Genomic DNA, 18,086 nt, shown 5'->3' on the forward strand with positions numbered 1-18,086 from the left:
GAAATAGCGGTTCGGTTTAAATCGAACAAATCAAATTAAGTTAAAAAATAAAAAATAACAAATCAAAACCACTACAACTTTTTATTAAATTTACCTCAACAATAACAAAACTTGGGTTATTATCTCAACAACAATAATAATAAAAATTAAATTTGTAAAATCAAATATATTATGTATACATATATTTAAGAATGTAAAATATGTATAATTCAGTGCGGTTTGGTTTTTTTACATTTTTTATCAAACTGAATACCGAAATACACTTAAAATTAAAACCGATGCCGAACTGAAAAACCGAACTCAATCGTTTCGGTTTGGTACATGGTTTAAACCGAATCGATGCACTGGCCTTATAATACTTTTGCTTTTTTTTTTTAATAAAGGCGAAACCTATCCATGCAACAGGAACCGAACATTTTTAACTAGGTTGACACTCGAACTCTAATAAAATTAGAATAGACGCATATATATATATATATATATATATATATATATATATATATATATATATTATCATCACACAAATAAAAAAATATATAAATCATCAAACCTCAAATATATTTAATTATTTACTATAAAATATATATAGTATAATCCAGAAATAAAATACTTAAAAGTGTAATTATATAAGTGGGTAGATGATAATTAATTAAGTTTAGAGATGCTAATCAATAGCCATAATAGAGCTTAGATTCATAGGGAAAATATAGTTGTTGGAACCATTAATTAGCTGCTGGACTATAATTCTGTTAGCCTTTTCAGTTGGATGGTAAGCATCCCAGAAAAGGTACTCGTCGCGGTTCGAACACAGGTTCGAGAGCGTCGTACATGTTCCTACCCCATTGTACTCTCCTTGTCCGCAACATGCCATCGTTGAAGTCACAAAACCTGCAAAAGTATCAAAACGAATTGTCGTGTCATAATCGTGTTATATTGTACGTAATTATATATGATGTAAATGTAATAAAAATATAGTAAAACACTTATTGAACTTACAAAACTTGTTTATCGAAACAAATTGTTGTGCGATATTCGTGTTATATAATTTATAGGGTAAAATCTAAAAAAAAAAGCGTATTAATGCTATTTACCGTCCTCAAATTACTTATCACCGTCTCCATTTGGACAATTTTGCTTTTTTCATAATTTTTTTTTTCAAAACTTTCAGTTTTTTTTTTTGGAAAGAATTTTTTTTAATGTCTAGGTGGAATTTCTGTCTGCCTAGGCATAAAAAAATTATGAAAAATCGTTCATTTTTTGTGACGGAAAATACAAAACCATCCAATTGCCATGAAAATATTTCTTTGATAAAAAAACCCGTAAATTTTAATGCTTCCGACTCATAATCATCAATTTCTGGGGTTCTCGGGTTGTCACGCATCAATTATTTTCATAATTTCATTTATTGTGATTTTGAAAGAAATTAGAGAGAATTTTCATTTTTTTTATCAAAATTATGAGAAGGGCAAAAAAGTCCAAATTGGAGCAGTGATAAGTAAAATGGGAGCGGTATTTAGCAATTCACAAAAAGGGTTTACTCATTGGTTTCACTTTTTTTTTTTGGTTAAACTAATACAAGAAAAAATAATTTGTCCAAAAGGAGATTGATGTTTTCGTTTGCGACTAAGATATGAGACTTTAAAATTAAAATAAGCATTGACGAACTCAAAATTGAAAAATTCAAAGACCTGATAATATTTTAAGCAACTAATTCTTCAACTTTTTAATTTTAAGGTCATTTAGGTGTTGTTTGGTGAGGAGCGAGAAAGTGAATATTTTAAAGAGAGAAAGCTCCGAAAATGATGATTTTTGAAAATACAAAATTTGTTTCCATAGTAACGTGGTACTAAATAACTTTAATTATTACAATTTTTCATTTGAGGTTGTTAACGGTGTCAAACTAAATGATCCTCGTTTGGACAAAAAGAATTCAGAAATCAGTTTGATAAAAAGTGAAAACACATGGTTTTTTTAGACTTTATTCTAATTTATATATTGCACGTGATTATATATGATCTAAATGCAACAACAAAAAAATGATAGTAAAACAAATTGTATCCGATGGATGTCTCTATCAATTATGTTGTCATTACAACTGTAAATGACTCGAGCCGCTCGTTTGGCTCGATAAAAACTTGATCGTGTTCGGCTCGATTTATAAACGAATTGAGCTTTAGTACGTCAATTCTAGGTTTGAAAGCTCACAAGCAGATTCAGTTATAGGTTCATGAACAAACTCGATTATAATGTTTATGAACACGTCTGTGAGCAATTTTGGTGTGATTATTTTGTTAATAATAGTATTTCTATAAAGGGAGAAATGTAAAATAAGGTAATTTTGTGTAAACTTTAGTTTTATGGATTTCAAAACGAGTAGTTTTGTGTTAAAGAAATTTCAAATAAACATAACTAATGAGTTGTTCGTGAGTGAAGTTTATGAACAGACTTGACGAGCAGCTCAGGAACGAGATGTTGACTAGTCAATTTTCTAACAAAAGATATGTAATTTCAAATCTTATTGGATAGCCAAAACGTTAGAGGTTGGAAGGTGATCAGAAAAAGAAACTGTACATGAAAAAACTAATATTTTGTTAATAAGATTTCAAATTGCACGAATTAAGAATCAAAATAGCGCTCAAAGTTAGCAATCAAGTTAGTTTACCCGATATTGAAGTTTAAGTATCAACTCAGCCTTGAAGTTGGCAAAAAATTGACAAATTGGCCCAACAACAATCCATTTTAATACCTAAAAGTTTATCAAATTTGGGCTAATTTGTCAAGTTTTGCCAAATTCGGAACTGAATTGATAACCTAAACTCCGATTTGGGCAAAACTGACGACGTCTGCCAATTCCAAATTGCACGATTTTGCACATAGAAAATAAATTTGCTTTTTCCATAGTAACCATAAAACTAAATTTATACGTCATATAAAAAAAGGGCGGCCCGGTCGCACAATGCGTCCCCGCTGAGCGAGGGTCCGGGCAGGGGTCCCACCATAAGGGTGTACTGGAGGCAAGCCTTCCCCCTGCCAATTTATTTGGCAAGAGGCCGCTCCTAAGACTCGAACCCGTGACCTCTTGGTCACACAACAACAACATTTACCGTTACGCCAAGGCTCACCCTCTAAATTTATACGTCATATACCGAAACAAATTTAATTATAGGATTAATTACATATAGATGTCCTGTGGTTTCGCCGATTTGCAGATCGGTACCTGTGGTATTTTGTTTGCAAACCATGTGGTTGCAAAATTTTGCATTTTTTTACTTTACCAAATATAGCCGATAACCACATCAAAATGAAAATTTTCAAGAATTAAAGTTGTTTAGTATCATATTTACCATGAAACCATATTTTTTAAATTTTCAAAATCACAATTTTTGGAGTTTTCTCTCTCTAAACATTAACTTTCTCTCTCATAACAAAACAACACCTAAATGACCTCAAACCTAAAAAGTTAAAGAATTAAAGTTGCTTAAAATATCATTTAACTCTTGAAATTTTTTATTTCAATGTTATTATCAGCCAAATTCTGACAAAGTGAACCCAAATGCAAAATTTTGCAAACCACAAAGTTGCTTTGAATTTTTTTGCAAAACACAGGGCTGCGTTTGCAAAAAAAAAAAATCACATATATCCATCTGCAAATCGGTAAAACTACACGGTATCTATATGTAATTAACCTTTAATTATTTTGGAGAGAAATTACGTACCAAATTGTTTAGGGTTGACAATCATATCAATGTTCTTATTAAATGCATTAGCACCAATATAGATATCAGAACCAACTTGGGTATTGAGTCCTTTAATCATTTCAAACAGCAACGAATTGAACATTGACGACGCCTTTTGTGGCTCTGTCGCGCATTCTCCATTTTTGCTGCCAGAATAAGCTAGCTCCGCCGGTACACAACCCAGTGGTCCTGTCCCCGTCACTATAACCCTTCTCGCTCCCAACTCATACAGGTTCTACATTTGTAACACAAATTAGAGTATACCGACGATAATTGAAGTTTGGATGTGTATCGATTCAAAACTGAACCGGACTGAAAAAACCGAAAATTACTAAAATAATTAACGTTGATAATATGTAAAACCGAAAATTAATCGAATTGAAAAATTCAGTTCGGTTGGGTTTTAAACCAGACAAACCGAATTTAGTTAAAAAATTAAAAATAAAAATCACTATATATATTTGCTCATTAAATTTACGTCAACAATAATTTTTTAAAAATATATCTATATTAGCTTATTATCTCAACAAGAGTAAAAAAATTAAACTTATAAAATTTTATATATATATACACGTGTGTGTAATTCATCGCAGTTCGGGTTTTTTTACATTTTTTTTTGTCAAATTGAAGCGAATACCAAAATGCATCTAAAACTAAAATCGATGTCGAACTGAAGAACTGTATTCAATCAGTTCGGTTCGATATGCAGTTTAAACCGAACCGATACAAACCCCTAGCAACCACACATCTTAAGACATTAAATAAAAAAAAGGAAAAAGTACAAAAATAAACCGTGTAGTTTGGCCGCTTTGCAAAAACAGTCTCGCTGTTTAAAAGTTTTCAAACATGGGTTATGTACTTTGTGCAATTTACAAACAGTGTCATTCTGTAAAAAATTATTATCGTGACTATTTACCTCAAAATGGAACGGTTTGGAGGAATTAAAAAGACTGACAAATTACTCAAAATACAAAGTTTGACTTTGCAAATTAACCGCAAATATTGTTTGATTGAAAAATTAACTCATACTGCAAATTTCACAAAGCACATAACCTGTTTAGTGAGCTTATGCATACAAATTAGCTGAAATAACTTATTAAAATCAAATTCGAAGTTCAATGGTTTTATGAAAAAAAATGAAGTTCAATATCTTTTCGTGAAATAGATTCCAAATTTCATTCTCGTCAATGCAATTTAACTTTTTTTCAGTAGGCAAACTACATCCACCGTCATTGAAGTTTGAGGTCTATTTTATAAACCCACCGAACTTCATTTTTCATTCAATAAAATCATTAAACATGACATTTATTTTCTATAAAGTCATCACGGCCAATTTGTGTATAAAAACTCACTGAAATATTGACATGTCGCATAATTAACACACTTGAGTACATGCTAACTATACACCATGCCGAACATCCTTGTCACACGTAACGCTTAATTGGCTGCATAGTCAATTGTCTTTTGTACGGCGTCAACATTTCCGTGAGTTTCTAGAAGGGCTCTATTGAAATCAAATTTATGGTCAATGTTTTATAAAAGAAAACTGGGTAAATTACATACATGATGTACAACCTTTATCCATTTCATAATTTGATGTACAATCTGTACAACCGGTAATTGTGAGCGGTCAACGCACCACGACAACAATTTGACATCCCTAAAAGTCAAAATTTGACCGGTCAATGCGCCACGTCAATAATTTTGACTTTTAGGGAGATCAAAATTCTGACGTAGCGCGTTGATCTCGTGTTGATCAGTCACAATTATTGTTACAATTGCGTTCACATGGACCCTGATGACCACGTAAATTTGGTCATTCACCGTTAGATCTAGGCGGATTAAATATAAGCTTTAGGATGTTTTGAATCTACATCTTAGGATTTTAATCCGCCTAGATCTAACGGTGAATGACCAAATTTACGTGGTCATCATGGTCCATGTGAACGCAACTGATTATGGTTATACACTTTAGTGGGAATTATGACTGGTCAACACAATTCAACACGCCACATCAACAATTTGACATCTCTAAAAGTCAAAATTTGACCGGTCAAGGCAAAGTCAACACACCACGTCAGCAATTTTAACTTTTAGGGAGATCAAAATGCTGACATGGCGCGTTGACTTGCGTTGACCGGTCATAATTACCAACTGTACACTTTAGTGGGAGGTCACCAAAGGGTTGTATTGTACATCAAAGTGTGAAAAATGATAAAAGTTGTACACCACGTATTTAATTTACACTAAGAAAACTAAGTTAACAACGTTTGTGATACAGATTCTAAACTTCAGTAAACGTCGGTAAAAATTTACGTTTTTTTTTTCGAGTAGAATAAAATGAAATATACCGTGAGAATGATCCGATAGTCCGAGATGAGAACTTGGCAAAAATCAGGAACTGAGAATTGTTGCCTTCTTATTGTCAAAGTTGGGAGGAAATAATTGTTAACAAAGTCATTCCCACCAAGTGTTATGAGAACTATTGCCTTGTTCACAAGCTTTTTCGCTTCCGATGCTCCGATGATCACCGTAACTCTTTTCTGGTATTCTTCGAATAATTCGAATTGTTTATGGATTCTTACTATGTTCGCCTGCAAATATATTCAACAATTTTCATACGCCGTACATAAAAGACGAATAATTCGAATTGTTTATGGATTCTTACTATGTTCGCCTGCAAATATATTCAACAATTTTCATACGCCGTACATAAAAGACGAACAATTGTATTTATTGTGTGCGAGACATGAAAATAGCTTCGAATTTGAAGCGTTTACAATACAGACACAATTCCGACCTTCAACTCTTTGTTTATATGGCTTTGATATATCAAGTAACTTGTAACAGTAGGCGAGTTTCAAAAAAGTGATTGAACTTCTTTTTCTGTCAATAAAATCATTGAACTTTCTTTTATTTTAAAAAAGTAATCCCAACCAATTCCGACAGAAAGATCACCGGAATAGTGAGTTGATAACTACGTTGGAAAGAACTTATTTTTACGTGTAATAACATTACAACCACGTGGCTACCACATGTATATCACATGACAGTTATAAACAGCTGAATTAAGTAAATAAAAAATTTAAGTTATATTTTTTTTGCTATCATGTCAACGTGTTGTCACGTCACTGATGCAGTGATTTTTTCTATCTGAAATGACCAGAACGATTTTATTGCAATAAAAGGAAAGTTGAATGATTTTCTTGAAACAAAATGAAATTCAATGGCCTTTTGAAACTGGCCATGAACTTCAGTGACTATTAGTGCAATTTTACCCTGATATACGGTGTTAATGAATTATATAATCCAAAAGTTGATGTTGATTACTAGGGGTAAAAAACGGGTTATAACCGTGTTACATGATTTATATATTTTACGTAATTATATATGATATAATAACATAGAAATGATAGCATGTCAAACTGGTTGTATCAAGCGGTTGTTGTTTATATAAATTGTGTTCTCATGTCAAAAATCGATTTCTTATTATCTCCGACTTTTTTAATACTTACAAACTGAATTCCGGTGTCATTAAGTATTCCAATTCCAGCAGAAGCAAAATTGGCCCCATTAAGTAGTTTTTGGCCATTGAGCTCAGGACTCAAGTAAGGCAAAACCGGGTTCAATCCCATCGCTTCACCTAATTAAATATAACATTATCCGTTAGTAGCGGAACCAGAAAAAAATACTCGGAAGTTAATAGACAAAAATATGCTAAAATTTAAAGATTTTGATGGGATTAAACATCAACGACAGATAAGTTTGTTAGACTCCATCACTAATGCTATATTTGCTACAAATTTTGAATAATAACGACGAAATTATACATTTAGCAACGGAATTCTATCAGTATTTTGTTTTTTTATCATTCTTTCTCTTGCGTCTCCATCCGCCCTTGTACTTAAGCAAAATTAACAACTAGGAAAAAATGACATATATGTAAATACCAAGAAGATCGGAGAAATTGGGCTGTTACAGAAGCAATCAAAGGGTTTGTAGAGGAACCAGGACAAATACTCGAAATTTAATAGACAAAAATACGTTAAAGTTTACAGATTTTGTTGGGATTAAGCATTAGAATAGATTAGTTTGTAGCCATTTCCGTCACTAATATCAAATTCGCTATAAATTAACAATATTAACGATCATAATTATACATTTAGCAACAATAATTCTAATTTTATCATTCTTTCTCCCGTGTCTCCCTCTGCCAATGTATTTAAACAAATGTAAATAAAAACTAACAAGAAGGAGAAAATGACATATATGCATATACCAAGAAGACCGGGAAAATTGAGGCTGTTAGAGAAGTGATCGGAGGGTTTGTAGAGGAACTAGAACATGTACTCGAAAGTTAATGGACAAAAATATGTTTAAAATTTACAGATTTTGTTACGATTAAGAATCAGCGACAGATAAATCTGCCACATTCTGTCACTAATGATAAATCCGCTACAAATTTTGAATATTAATGACGATATTATACATTAGCGATGGATAATTCTAATTTTATCATTCTTTCTCTCGTATCTCCCACCTCCATTGTATTTAAACAAACATAAACAAATACTCGAAAGTTAATAGACAACCAAAGGGTTTGTAGAGGAACAAGAATAGACAAAAATATGTTAAAATTTACAGATTTTGTCGTGATTAAGAATCACGGACAGATAATTCTGTCATAGATTCCGTCAGTAATACCAAATTCGCTACAAATCTTAAATAATAACAGTGATATTTATACATTTAACGATGGGTAATTCTAATTTTATCATTCTTTTATCCGCATCTCCTTCGGCCATTGTTTTTAAACAAACATAAAAGAATTAACAACTAGGAGAAAATGACATATATATGTATATACCAAGAAGATCGGGGAAATTGAGACCGTTAGAGAAGCAACCTGAGGGTTTGTAGAGGAACAAGAACAAATACTCGGAACTTGTCAAAATTACAGATTTTTGGCACTAAGTATCAGCGACAGATTTTACTTTCCCTTATTCCCCTACCAAATCCGCTATAAATTTTGAATATTAACGACGATAGTTTTACATTTAGCAACAGTAATTCTAATTTTATCATTCTTTTACCCGTGTCTCACTCGGCCATTGTATATAAACAAACATAAAATTATTAACAACTAGATGAAAATGAAATATATGTAAATACCAAGAAGATCGGGGAAATTGAGGCCGTTAGAGAAGCGACCGGAGGGTTGGTGAGACGGGGAATCAATCCCGTAAGGCGGAGAATCGGCACGAGCTAAAGTGAGCAAGTAATTGTTGTTTCCACTATCAACAAGAGAATCACCAAACACAAAGAAAGCACGACCACTTGGTTTGGCAGCCATAGTTGATGATGAAACTATGAACAAGAAAAGTAGTATAGTATACATTATGATAATCCTAAGGTTTGACATTATGTTTGGTAATAATAACACTTGTGTTAGTAAATAGAATGTTTGATGTACTTTGTTTTATAGGTAGCTAGGAATTTAGTGGTAGTCAAATTATTAAAGAGGAAGGATGAGGTTGTTGGCTGAATTGTAAGAAAAATTAATGAATAAGAATGTTGGTTGGATGAGACCGGACATCAAATCGGATTTATAGTTGGATTATGAATAGTGATGGATCCAAGATTCACTGAGAGAGTGTTTCTCGTGATTTATGGGTGCTTATTGTGATTTATAGGTGCTAAACTGATATTTTTTTAATGTTTTTACATAAAAAAAAGGGTTAAGGTGCAAAAATACCTCTAACGTTTGGGGTCAAGAGCAATTTTACTCCTAACATCTAAAATGATGTAATTTTATCCATAATGTTGGAAGTCAATAGCAATTTTACCCATAACGTTGATAAATTGGGTCAATTTGAGAAATAATTCATCAAACTGTCTTTTCGGTCATGAATCTTGTCATCTACACTTCACACATGCATTATTTTATTAGTAACAAATAACAAACATATGTTGGGATGTGAAAAAAATAAGAAAAAAATGTATTGTATGAATTAGACAAAAAAATTCAAAAAGTTAACTGAATTTATAAATATTAATCTCCAATTTTATTATTAAATTATAAAAAACATTATATCATTTTTTTAGAACAAATTGATATGCAATTGGTGCAAAATAAAGAAAAAAATGACTGTATTTTATAATAGTGTCTAAAATTGATCCAATTTATCAACGTTATGAGTAAAATTTTTGCACCTTAACCCTAAAAAAAAATTAAAATTTCATTCATAGTTTTTATAGAACTTTCGGCATTTTTCGACGACCGGTGGATGCTAAAACCCCCTGGATTTGTCTTTTGTCATGAATCAACTGGTTCAACCAAATAATTTGGGTTAATTGGATCGGATTACTATATATAGTTAAAATTATAAATGGGCTATGACCCTGTGAGACACTTTAAAAGTTTTGACTAGACAAACCTTTAAGAGTGGTGTTTGGTGAAAAAAATTTAAAAGAGTTTATTAGACTTTATAAATTCATTACCTCAATGTTTCAATATAATTACAATAATTTGCACATCAAATTATAGTTTGGTTAGTTATTTATTTAGTTTGGTTTGGTTTAAAATTAAATATATTTTAATTATCGGCTATCGAAAACTAGTGTAACAAAAACGAACCAAATTATATATTTACTATAAAAAAAATCTACATTTTTATAATTTTACTTAGTTATTTAATATATCTATTACTATTATATTATTACTATGGCCTAATACACAAATAACCTCATGAATTTGTTCAAATGTTGCAACTGCCCCTCTCAACTTTCAATTGTAACAACTTACCCCTCAAACTTGTCCAATTGTAAAATATAACCCCTCAAACTTGTCCAATTGTAAAACATAACCCCAAATTGAGATTTTTTTTCCCCGTACTTGAAGCAACCGTAAAAATGTTTCCCCGAATTTGTATCACACTATGAAATCTTCAATGGAGCTATTTCTCCACATAAACACATTTTCACCCACATAATATCCCAAAACTTTGAATCAAGAAATCACTAAAAAACGAATAGCAATAACAAAAAGAAGAAGAATAAGTTGAAGAATTGAGGATTTGGTTACTTAAATACTGATTTTTTTGGGTCTAAAGATCTGATTATCACATTCCACTAGCGTTTGCAGCTTTTGTATTTCACTTGTTTCTTCAATTGCAGGCCGTGTCAGCAATTTGGGGTTCTGTTTTACAACTGAACAAGTTTGAGAGGTTATGTTTTACAATTGGACAAGTTTGAGGGGTAAGTTGTTACAATTGAAAGTTTGAGGGGGCAGTTGCAACATTGGGATAAGTTCAGGGGGTTATTTGTGTATTAGGCCTATTACTATTGTTTTCTGATGCATTAAGTAGAATTAGAATATAAGGCTTGAATAATGAAATTTAGAGAACTAATATATCATTCCATCAGTCCTGACATAGAATAGGATGCCCTTGCAAATTCATGGGCAACACTATTCGCAGAACGACTAGCAAAAATGATACTAACATCATTAAACGAATGAATCAACCTATTATAATCATCAAGAACAAGACCGTAATAAGACTTGAAGACAGACCGAGTAAGATCTAAAGCCACCACCTCTGCATCGGGTTTTTTTATTATTATTTTATTTTATTTTTTGAAACGATATTATTATTATTAATATTTGTTTCATATTTATTTTATATTTATATAGATATTCTTTTTTATTTTTTTAACTTATATTATAATAAATTTTGATCAGCCATTAGTTAGTAACTGAACCGAACCGATAAAATTCGGTTCGATTACGTTCAATTATTGTATTTATTCGGTTTGTTTGGTTTTAATTTTGAAGGTAATTTCTGTTCATTTAATCGACAATTTAGTTCGATTAGTAACCAATTCGAACTTATGCTCACCCCTAAATTGTATTGGTTTTTTCATATATATATTTACATAGGGGGTAAGATAAAAAAAAAATACATAATTTATCATTACGAGGTAAAAATAATTTTATTCTTAACGTTGTAAATGTTATAGTTAAAAGCCTAATCTTGACTAACTCAACCAGTTTTAAGCATTATTAGAAAATTTACATATTATGTTCTGGTTAAAGTAAAAGCAAAACAAAGCAAAGAATGCGGTTATTTTTCGGCTAAAAAAACCCAAAAACTGGATGAAAAAGACGAAAGTTTCTTGATGGTTAGGTTTATGTCTCAACCTAATGTTTAGTTTTAATGCAATTTTATAAAAGGTAAACTAAAAAAAACACTATTACACTTTTTTCTCAATTTTGTTTTCTGTGTTTTTTTACGAACGAACAAGAGAGAACTGAGGCTTTTCGTTTTGTTAAAACAAGATTTTTTAGTTTGACACTATAATAATGATCGTTAACGAACTCGAATAGAATCTTCCAAAAATAAAGTTGTAAAATACCAAATTTACTATGAAACCCAATTTTTTATTTTTCAAAATTATAATTTTTGAAGTTTTTACTCGCTCAACATTCATTTTCTCTCTGCTCACTAAACAACACCTAATTGACTTTAAAATTAAAAAGTTCAAATAGTACAAATTCTTAGAATATTATCAATTTTTGGGATTTTTCAAATTTGAGGAGTCATTTTAACAGTGTGAACCTAAAATATCATCTAGCAAAACAAAAAATCTTAGTCATATTTTGGTCTCATGACAAAAAGTGTAACCACAATTATTCTTTTTTTTTTAAATTTACCCTTTTATAAATATCATTGTATTGAAGTATAAATAATAAATATATATATACCCCATCTCAGTATATAATTTAATTAAATACATATAGATTATAAGCTGATCATGCAGTTTTTATTTATGAGATTATTGACAAATCATACATTAATGTGTTTGTTGGACTAATTAAAGACATATGTGTAAATTATATATTAAAATATAATTAAGAACTCAAAACATTTCCTTTTTAGTAGTACAATTAAATTTACAAGTATTAATTAATAAGAAATCAAATTTGGTCAAAAAAGAAAGAAATCAATTAATAATTACTAATTAATTTCAACTGCCTCTTTATCTTTATTAATGTAGATGGATTTAATGAGAATTAGCATATTTAGAAACTAAATTGGTAGAGCATTTAGTTAGAACATCTAACTCATAGCTACATCATTAAATTTAAGGTTAGATTGGCTAAAATATCTATATGTATGAAGAAAAAATTACCCTCTAGGAATTACCCTCTAAGGGCTAGGCTTCTTAAATAGGAAAACTTAGGGCTTGCTTGGATGTAATGGTTTATATATCTACTGTTTACCGTTTGTTATTAGGGTTACTGTGAAAAAATGGCCCTAACGTTTTAGGTCAGGAGCAATTTTACTCCTAACATCTAAAATAGTGCAATTTTACCCTTAACGTTTATAATCAATAGCAATTTTACCCCTAACGTTGATAATTTGGATCTCCTATAAAAAAATGGATCAATTTCAGACACTATTATAAAACACAAATATTTTTGTTCTTTATTTTGCACCAATTGCATATCAATTCGTTCTAAAAAAAGATTTCATATTTTTTGTAATTTAATAATAAAATTGGAGATTAATATTTATAAATTTGGTGAATTTTTTTAATTTTTTTTTTGTCTAATTCGTATAAAAGATAGTATTTTTTTTTATTTTTTCATATCCCAACATATGTTTATGAATTTTTACGGATAAAATGATGCATGAGTGAAGTGTAGATGACAAAATTCATGACCGAGAAGACAGTTTGATGAATTATTTCTCAAATTGACCCAATTTATCAACGTTAGGGGGTAAAATTGCTCTTGGCTTCCAACGGCAGGGGTAAAATTGCACCATTTTAAACGTTAGGGGCAAAATTGCTCATCACCCAAAACGTTAGGGGTATTTTTACACCTTAACCCTTGTTATTAATAGTTTACTGTTTGTTATTAATAGGGATAAGGTGTAAAAATATTCCTAATATTGACAGTCTGGAGCAAGTTTACCCATAACGTCTAAATTGATGCAATTGTATCCGTAATGTTGACAGCAAATGTCAATTTTGCCTCCCAACGTTGGTAATTTAGGTCAATTTAAGAAATAATTCATTAAATTATCTTCTAAGTGATGAATCTTATCATCTACACTTAACATTTGCATCATTCTATCACTCATTAGTAACAAATTACAAACACATAAATAGACGTGAAAAACATAAAAAAAATTATACTGTATTTTGTACGGGCTGGATAAAAAATTTCAAATAGTTCGTCAATTCAAAAATGTTAATCTCCAATTCTATTACTAAATCACAAAAAATATGGTTTTTTTAGAACTAACAGATATATAACTATCGTAAAATAAGGAACAAAATATTTGTATTTTAATGATGTCTGAAATTGACACAACTTGCCATTATTAGAGGTAAAATTTCTTTTGGCTGCCAATGTTAGGGGTAAATTTGCCTCATGTCTATCAACGTTAGAGATATTTTTGTTGAAACACCTTTCCACATGATTTTGATTTGACAAAATTATTTAAGTTAATCCCATGATTAAACAATTAAATTTAAGTGCTTTGATTTAATTGCTTTGATTTAATTGCTTTGATTTAATTGTACTAATGTGTTTGTTCAATGTTGAGTAAGTTAAGTAATAAAGAACAAGAATTGAACATCTATAAGAGAAAGCCAAAAGTCAGCAGACACAAGTCACACAACAGAAGTTGAGTAAGAATGCAACTCAGCTTCAAGAAAAGAAATGTCTTCTTCAGAAAAGCTTGAAGGCGAAGCCGCTGAGTCAAGCTGAGTAGTCGTCAGGTCAGCGTCAATGATCCGTCAACTTGGAAGACAAGGTCTGAGCAAAAATCAGAAGACTCAAAAATCTGTCGGAAGGACCTTTTCGAGAAGCATGGATCATTTGATAAATTACTAGAAGACAAACCTGGCACAAGAAGACAAACCTGGCGTTAGAAGACAAACCTGGCTCCTGTCAAGAATAGAAGACAGGATTGGTCTGCAGCTCTGAAAGCTGACCAAGTGATGACGAAAGGAGACCGTTTCCCCACAACGGCTATGTCGGAATTCAAATCACTAGCGCCCCAAGATCACTATAAAAGGCCAATTCATCACTTGGATGAAACAACGAGACAGACATGCAAATCTTTATCAAGTCAATTCACTTGCAAAATCCAAAATAGAAGCTGTCTGAAAAGAAAAAGCAAGCTCTTACACCAACTCCTATTTTTGTGTAAAAGTCTAGAGTGATTTTATTCATCTAAAGTGTTCTACACTTAGTGAGAACAAATCTTGTATCATCTGTAAAAGGTTAGAGAAGCTGAGTATTCGGTTATAGTACTTAGTGGTAGAGAGAAGCTGAGTACTCGGTTATAGTATTCAGTGGTAGATAGGATTGAGTAGACGAATAGAGGACGGTACTCTTGCATACTCAGTTGCTATTGTAAAAGGTTTGTGCTCTACCTGCATCTCGGAAATGAATGCAAGATTCACCAATATAATCAACGAGCTCAAGAGACTAGGAAAGAACTTCACTGAGGAAGAACATGTGAAGAAAATCCTGAGAAGTCTCCCCAAAAGCTGGCAGGCAAAGAAAACAACCGTTGAAGAAGCTCAGGACCTGACCACATACAAGTATGATGAGCTCATTGGATCTCTGCTGACCCATGAAATCTCCATGAAGAAATTTGAGGCTAAAGAAAAGACTGAGGACAAGAAGCAAAAATCTCTTATCATGAAAGCTGACTCAACCGAAGCTGACTCATCAGATGATGAGGAAATGGCCATGTTCACTAGAAAAATGAAGAAGCTGTTTCGAAAAAATGACAAATACAGCAAAAGGCCATTCAAAAGAAGTGACAAATATAAAGCTGAGTCAAGTGACAGCAGACACAAGAAAGACAACTCAAAGCCTGTTACTTGCTTTGAATGCCATCAAGCTGGTCACATCAAGTCAAGCTGTCCTTCCCTGAAGAAAGACAAGAAGGGAAATAGAAAGGCAATGGTGGCAACATGGAGTGATAGCGATGACTCAACATCATCAGAAGCTGATGTCACTAAGTCAGCAAACATATGTTTCATGGCTGACGAATCTGCTGACCTATGCCATTCTGAGCAAGCTGACCTCTCTGGTGGATCTGACCATGAGGAACACACAACTGAGGTAATGTCCCTACCTTTGCTCAGAAATGAAATGATAAATTCCCTGAGTGATCTCTATACACTTATCAAAAAATGTAACAAGAAAATATGAGCACTCAGCAGGCGATGTGAAGAGATTGAAGAGGTCAAACTCAGTGACCTCCGACATCTTCTCCAGGACAATACCAGGCAAGATGAAAATTTAAAAATCATGCACAGGCATGTCTCTGAAGTCCAATCAGATTCCAAGAAACTGAGGAAGGACATCACATCAATAAAGAATCAGCTGAATAAATCGGCTAAGAAAAAGTTCTATCCAAACGCTGAGTACTCAGGTACTAGTCAGCGGAGATGGAATCCTCAGCAGAATGTCCAGTGTGACTTCTGTGGAAAAAGAGGACATATCATAAAGGTATGCTGGCATGCTCAGCACCCAGGTGCTGACCAGAATATAAGGTATCCCCAACGAAAAGTTCATTGCAACTTTTGTGGGAAGAACGACCACAACATCAATGTGTGTCGTCATAAAATCAAATATGATGTATCACCTGCTGACCCTAACAAATGAGGACCCAAAAAGACTTGGGTACCTAAACATAACTAGCTGTATTGCAGGTAAGCCTGAGGTGTGCTGAGAAGTCAAAGTTGTGGTACATTGACAGCGCATGCTCAAGGCATATGACTGGTGATGAAACTCAGTTCATCACACTTGTGCATAAACGAGGTGGAAATGTAAGTTTTGGAGACAACAAAAAGGGTAAGATAGTAGGGTCAGGTACGGTTGGAGGAAATCCTACTATTGAGTCAGTCTCCCTAGTCAGAGGACTTGAATATAACCTACTGAGCATAGCTCAACTATGTGACATCGGTAGAAAGGTTGTATTCGATGCCACTGAGTGTAAAATACTCGAGGGTAAAACAAATAAGTTGATTTTAACTGCACCTCGTGTTGACAACGTTTTCATGCTAAACTTAGAAAAGAAGTTTTCAAAGAATATATGCTTAGTGTCAAAGGAAGATAATTCATGGCTATGGCATAGGAGACTTGGTCATGTAAGCATGGACCTCCTTGCCAATTTCGCAAGAAAGCAATTAGTTGAGGGATTGCCCAAACTCAGGTTTGAAAAGGATCAATTATGCAATGCTTGTCAGCAAGGAAAACAAACTAAAAAATCTTTTCAAAGTAAAAATGTTGTCTCAACCAAGCGTCCATTAGAGTTACTACACTTGGATCTTTTCGGACCAGTCCAGCCGCTGAGCTTGGGTGGTAAGAAATTTTCCCTGGTCATTGTAGACGACTTTTCTCGGTACACTTGGGTCATCCTGCTGAGTAGCAAGGATGAAGCTTTTGAGATGTTCTCAACATTGGTTAGAAAACTTGAAAATGATAAACACCTAAAGTTAGCTCACATCAGAAGTGATAATGGCGGAGAATTCAAAAATCAACAATTTGATGAATTCTGTGAAGTCATCGGCATTGACCACAATTTTTCTGCTCCTAGAACTCCTCAACAAAATGGGGTAGTTGAAAAGAAGAACATAACCTTAGTCGAGACAGCTAGGACAATGCTGAGTGAGAATAGGCTTCCAAAGTATTTCTGGGGTGAAGCTGTCAACATAGCTTGCTATATACTCAATAGGGCTCTAGTCAGACCTATACTTAAGAAAACCCCTTATGAAATTTGGAAAGGACGAAAACCCATCATTGGATATTTTCGTGCCTTTGGTTGCAAATGTTTCATCCTAAATACTAAAGACAACCTTGCTAAGTTTGATTCAAAAGCTGACGAAGCCATATTCTTAGGCTACTCAACAAACAGTAAAGCATATAGGGTATTCAATAAACGAACTCAGGTCTTAGAAGAGTCTGTACATGTTGAGTTCGATGAAACTGACCCTGCAGGGTAGATAAGTCAGCCTGCCGAAGATGACCCATGCTCAGCTTCCGCTGACCAAAATGGAGCCGCTGAGTCACTACCTCAAGGGCTGACCAAAGGTAAAAACGAACCTCAAATTATCTTTGCTGACCAATATAATCCTGCAGAGATTGTTGAAACACCTACCCCTGAGGACACTACACTGCCAAAAGAGATCAAGGTTCCAAAAGGACACTCTGAAAGTAGCATTCTTGATGCCGCTGAGAACACCCTGATGACCAGAAATCAACTCAGGAGATATCTCAGCAACGTAGCTTTCGTGTCAGTTCTTGAACCAAGAAAC

The 18,086-nt window shown here is 32.7% G+C and overlaps 1 protein-coding gene across 1 annotated transcript; it reads right to left on the minus strand.

Annotated features, from left to right (window-relative positions):
• Positions 1-535: 535 nt before the first annotated feature.
• On the minus strand, positions 536-9,188 carry LOC136230298 (GDSL esterase/lipase At4g28780-like). The gene is made up of 5 exons (XM_066019332.1): positions 8,910-9,188; positions 7,253-7,380; positions 6,089-6,331; positions 3,717-3,972; positions 536-888 (listed from the first exon to the last, which is right to left on the minus strand). The coding sequence occupies exons 1-5, from the start codon at positions 9,157-9,159 to the stop codon at positions 665-667; spliced, it is 1,101 nt and encodes a 366-aa protein (XP_065875404.1). The 5' UTR covers positions 9,160-9,188; the 3' UTR covers positions 536-664.
• Between the last annotated feature and the right edge of the window lie 8,898 nt (positions 9,189-18,086).

This window comes from Euphorbia lathyris, chromosome 5 (genome assembly GCF_963576675.1).
Source record: "Euphorbia lathyris chromosome 5, ddEupLath1.1, whole genome shotgun sequence".
In the NCBI taxonomy this organism is placed as follows: domain Eukaryota; kingdom Viridiplantae; phylum Streptophyta; class Magnoliopsida; order Malpighiales; family Euphorbiaceae; genus Euphorbia; species Euphorbia lathyris.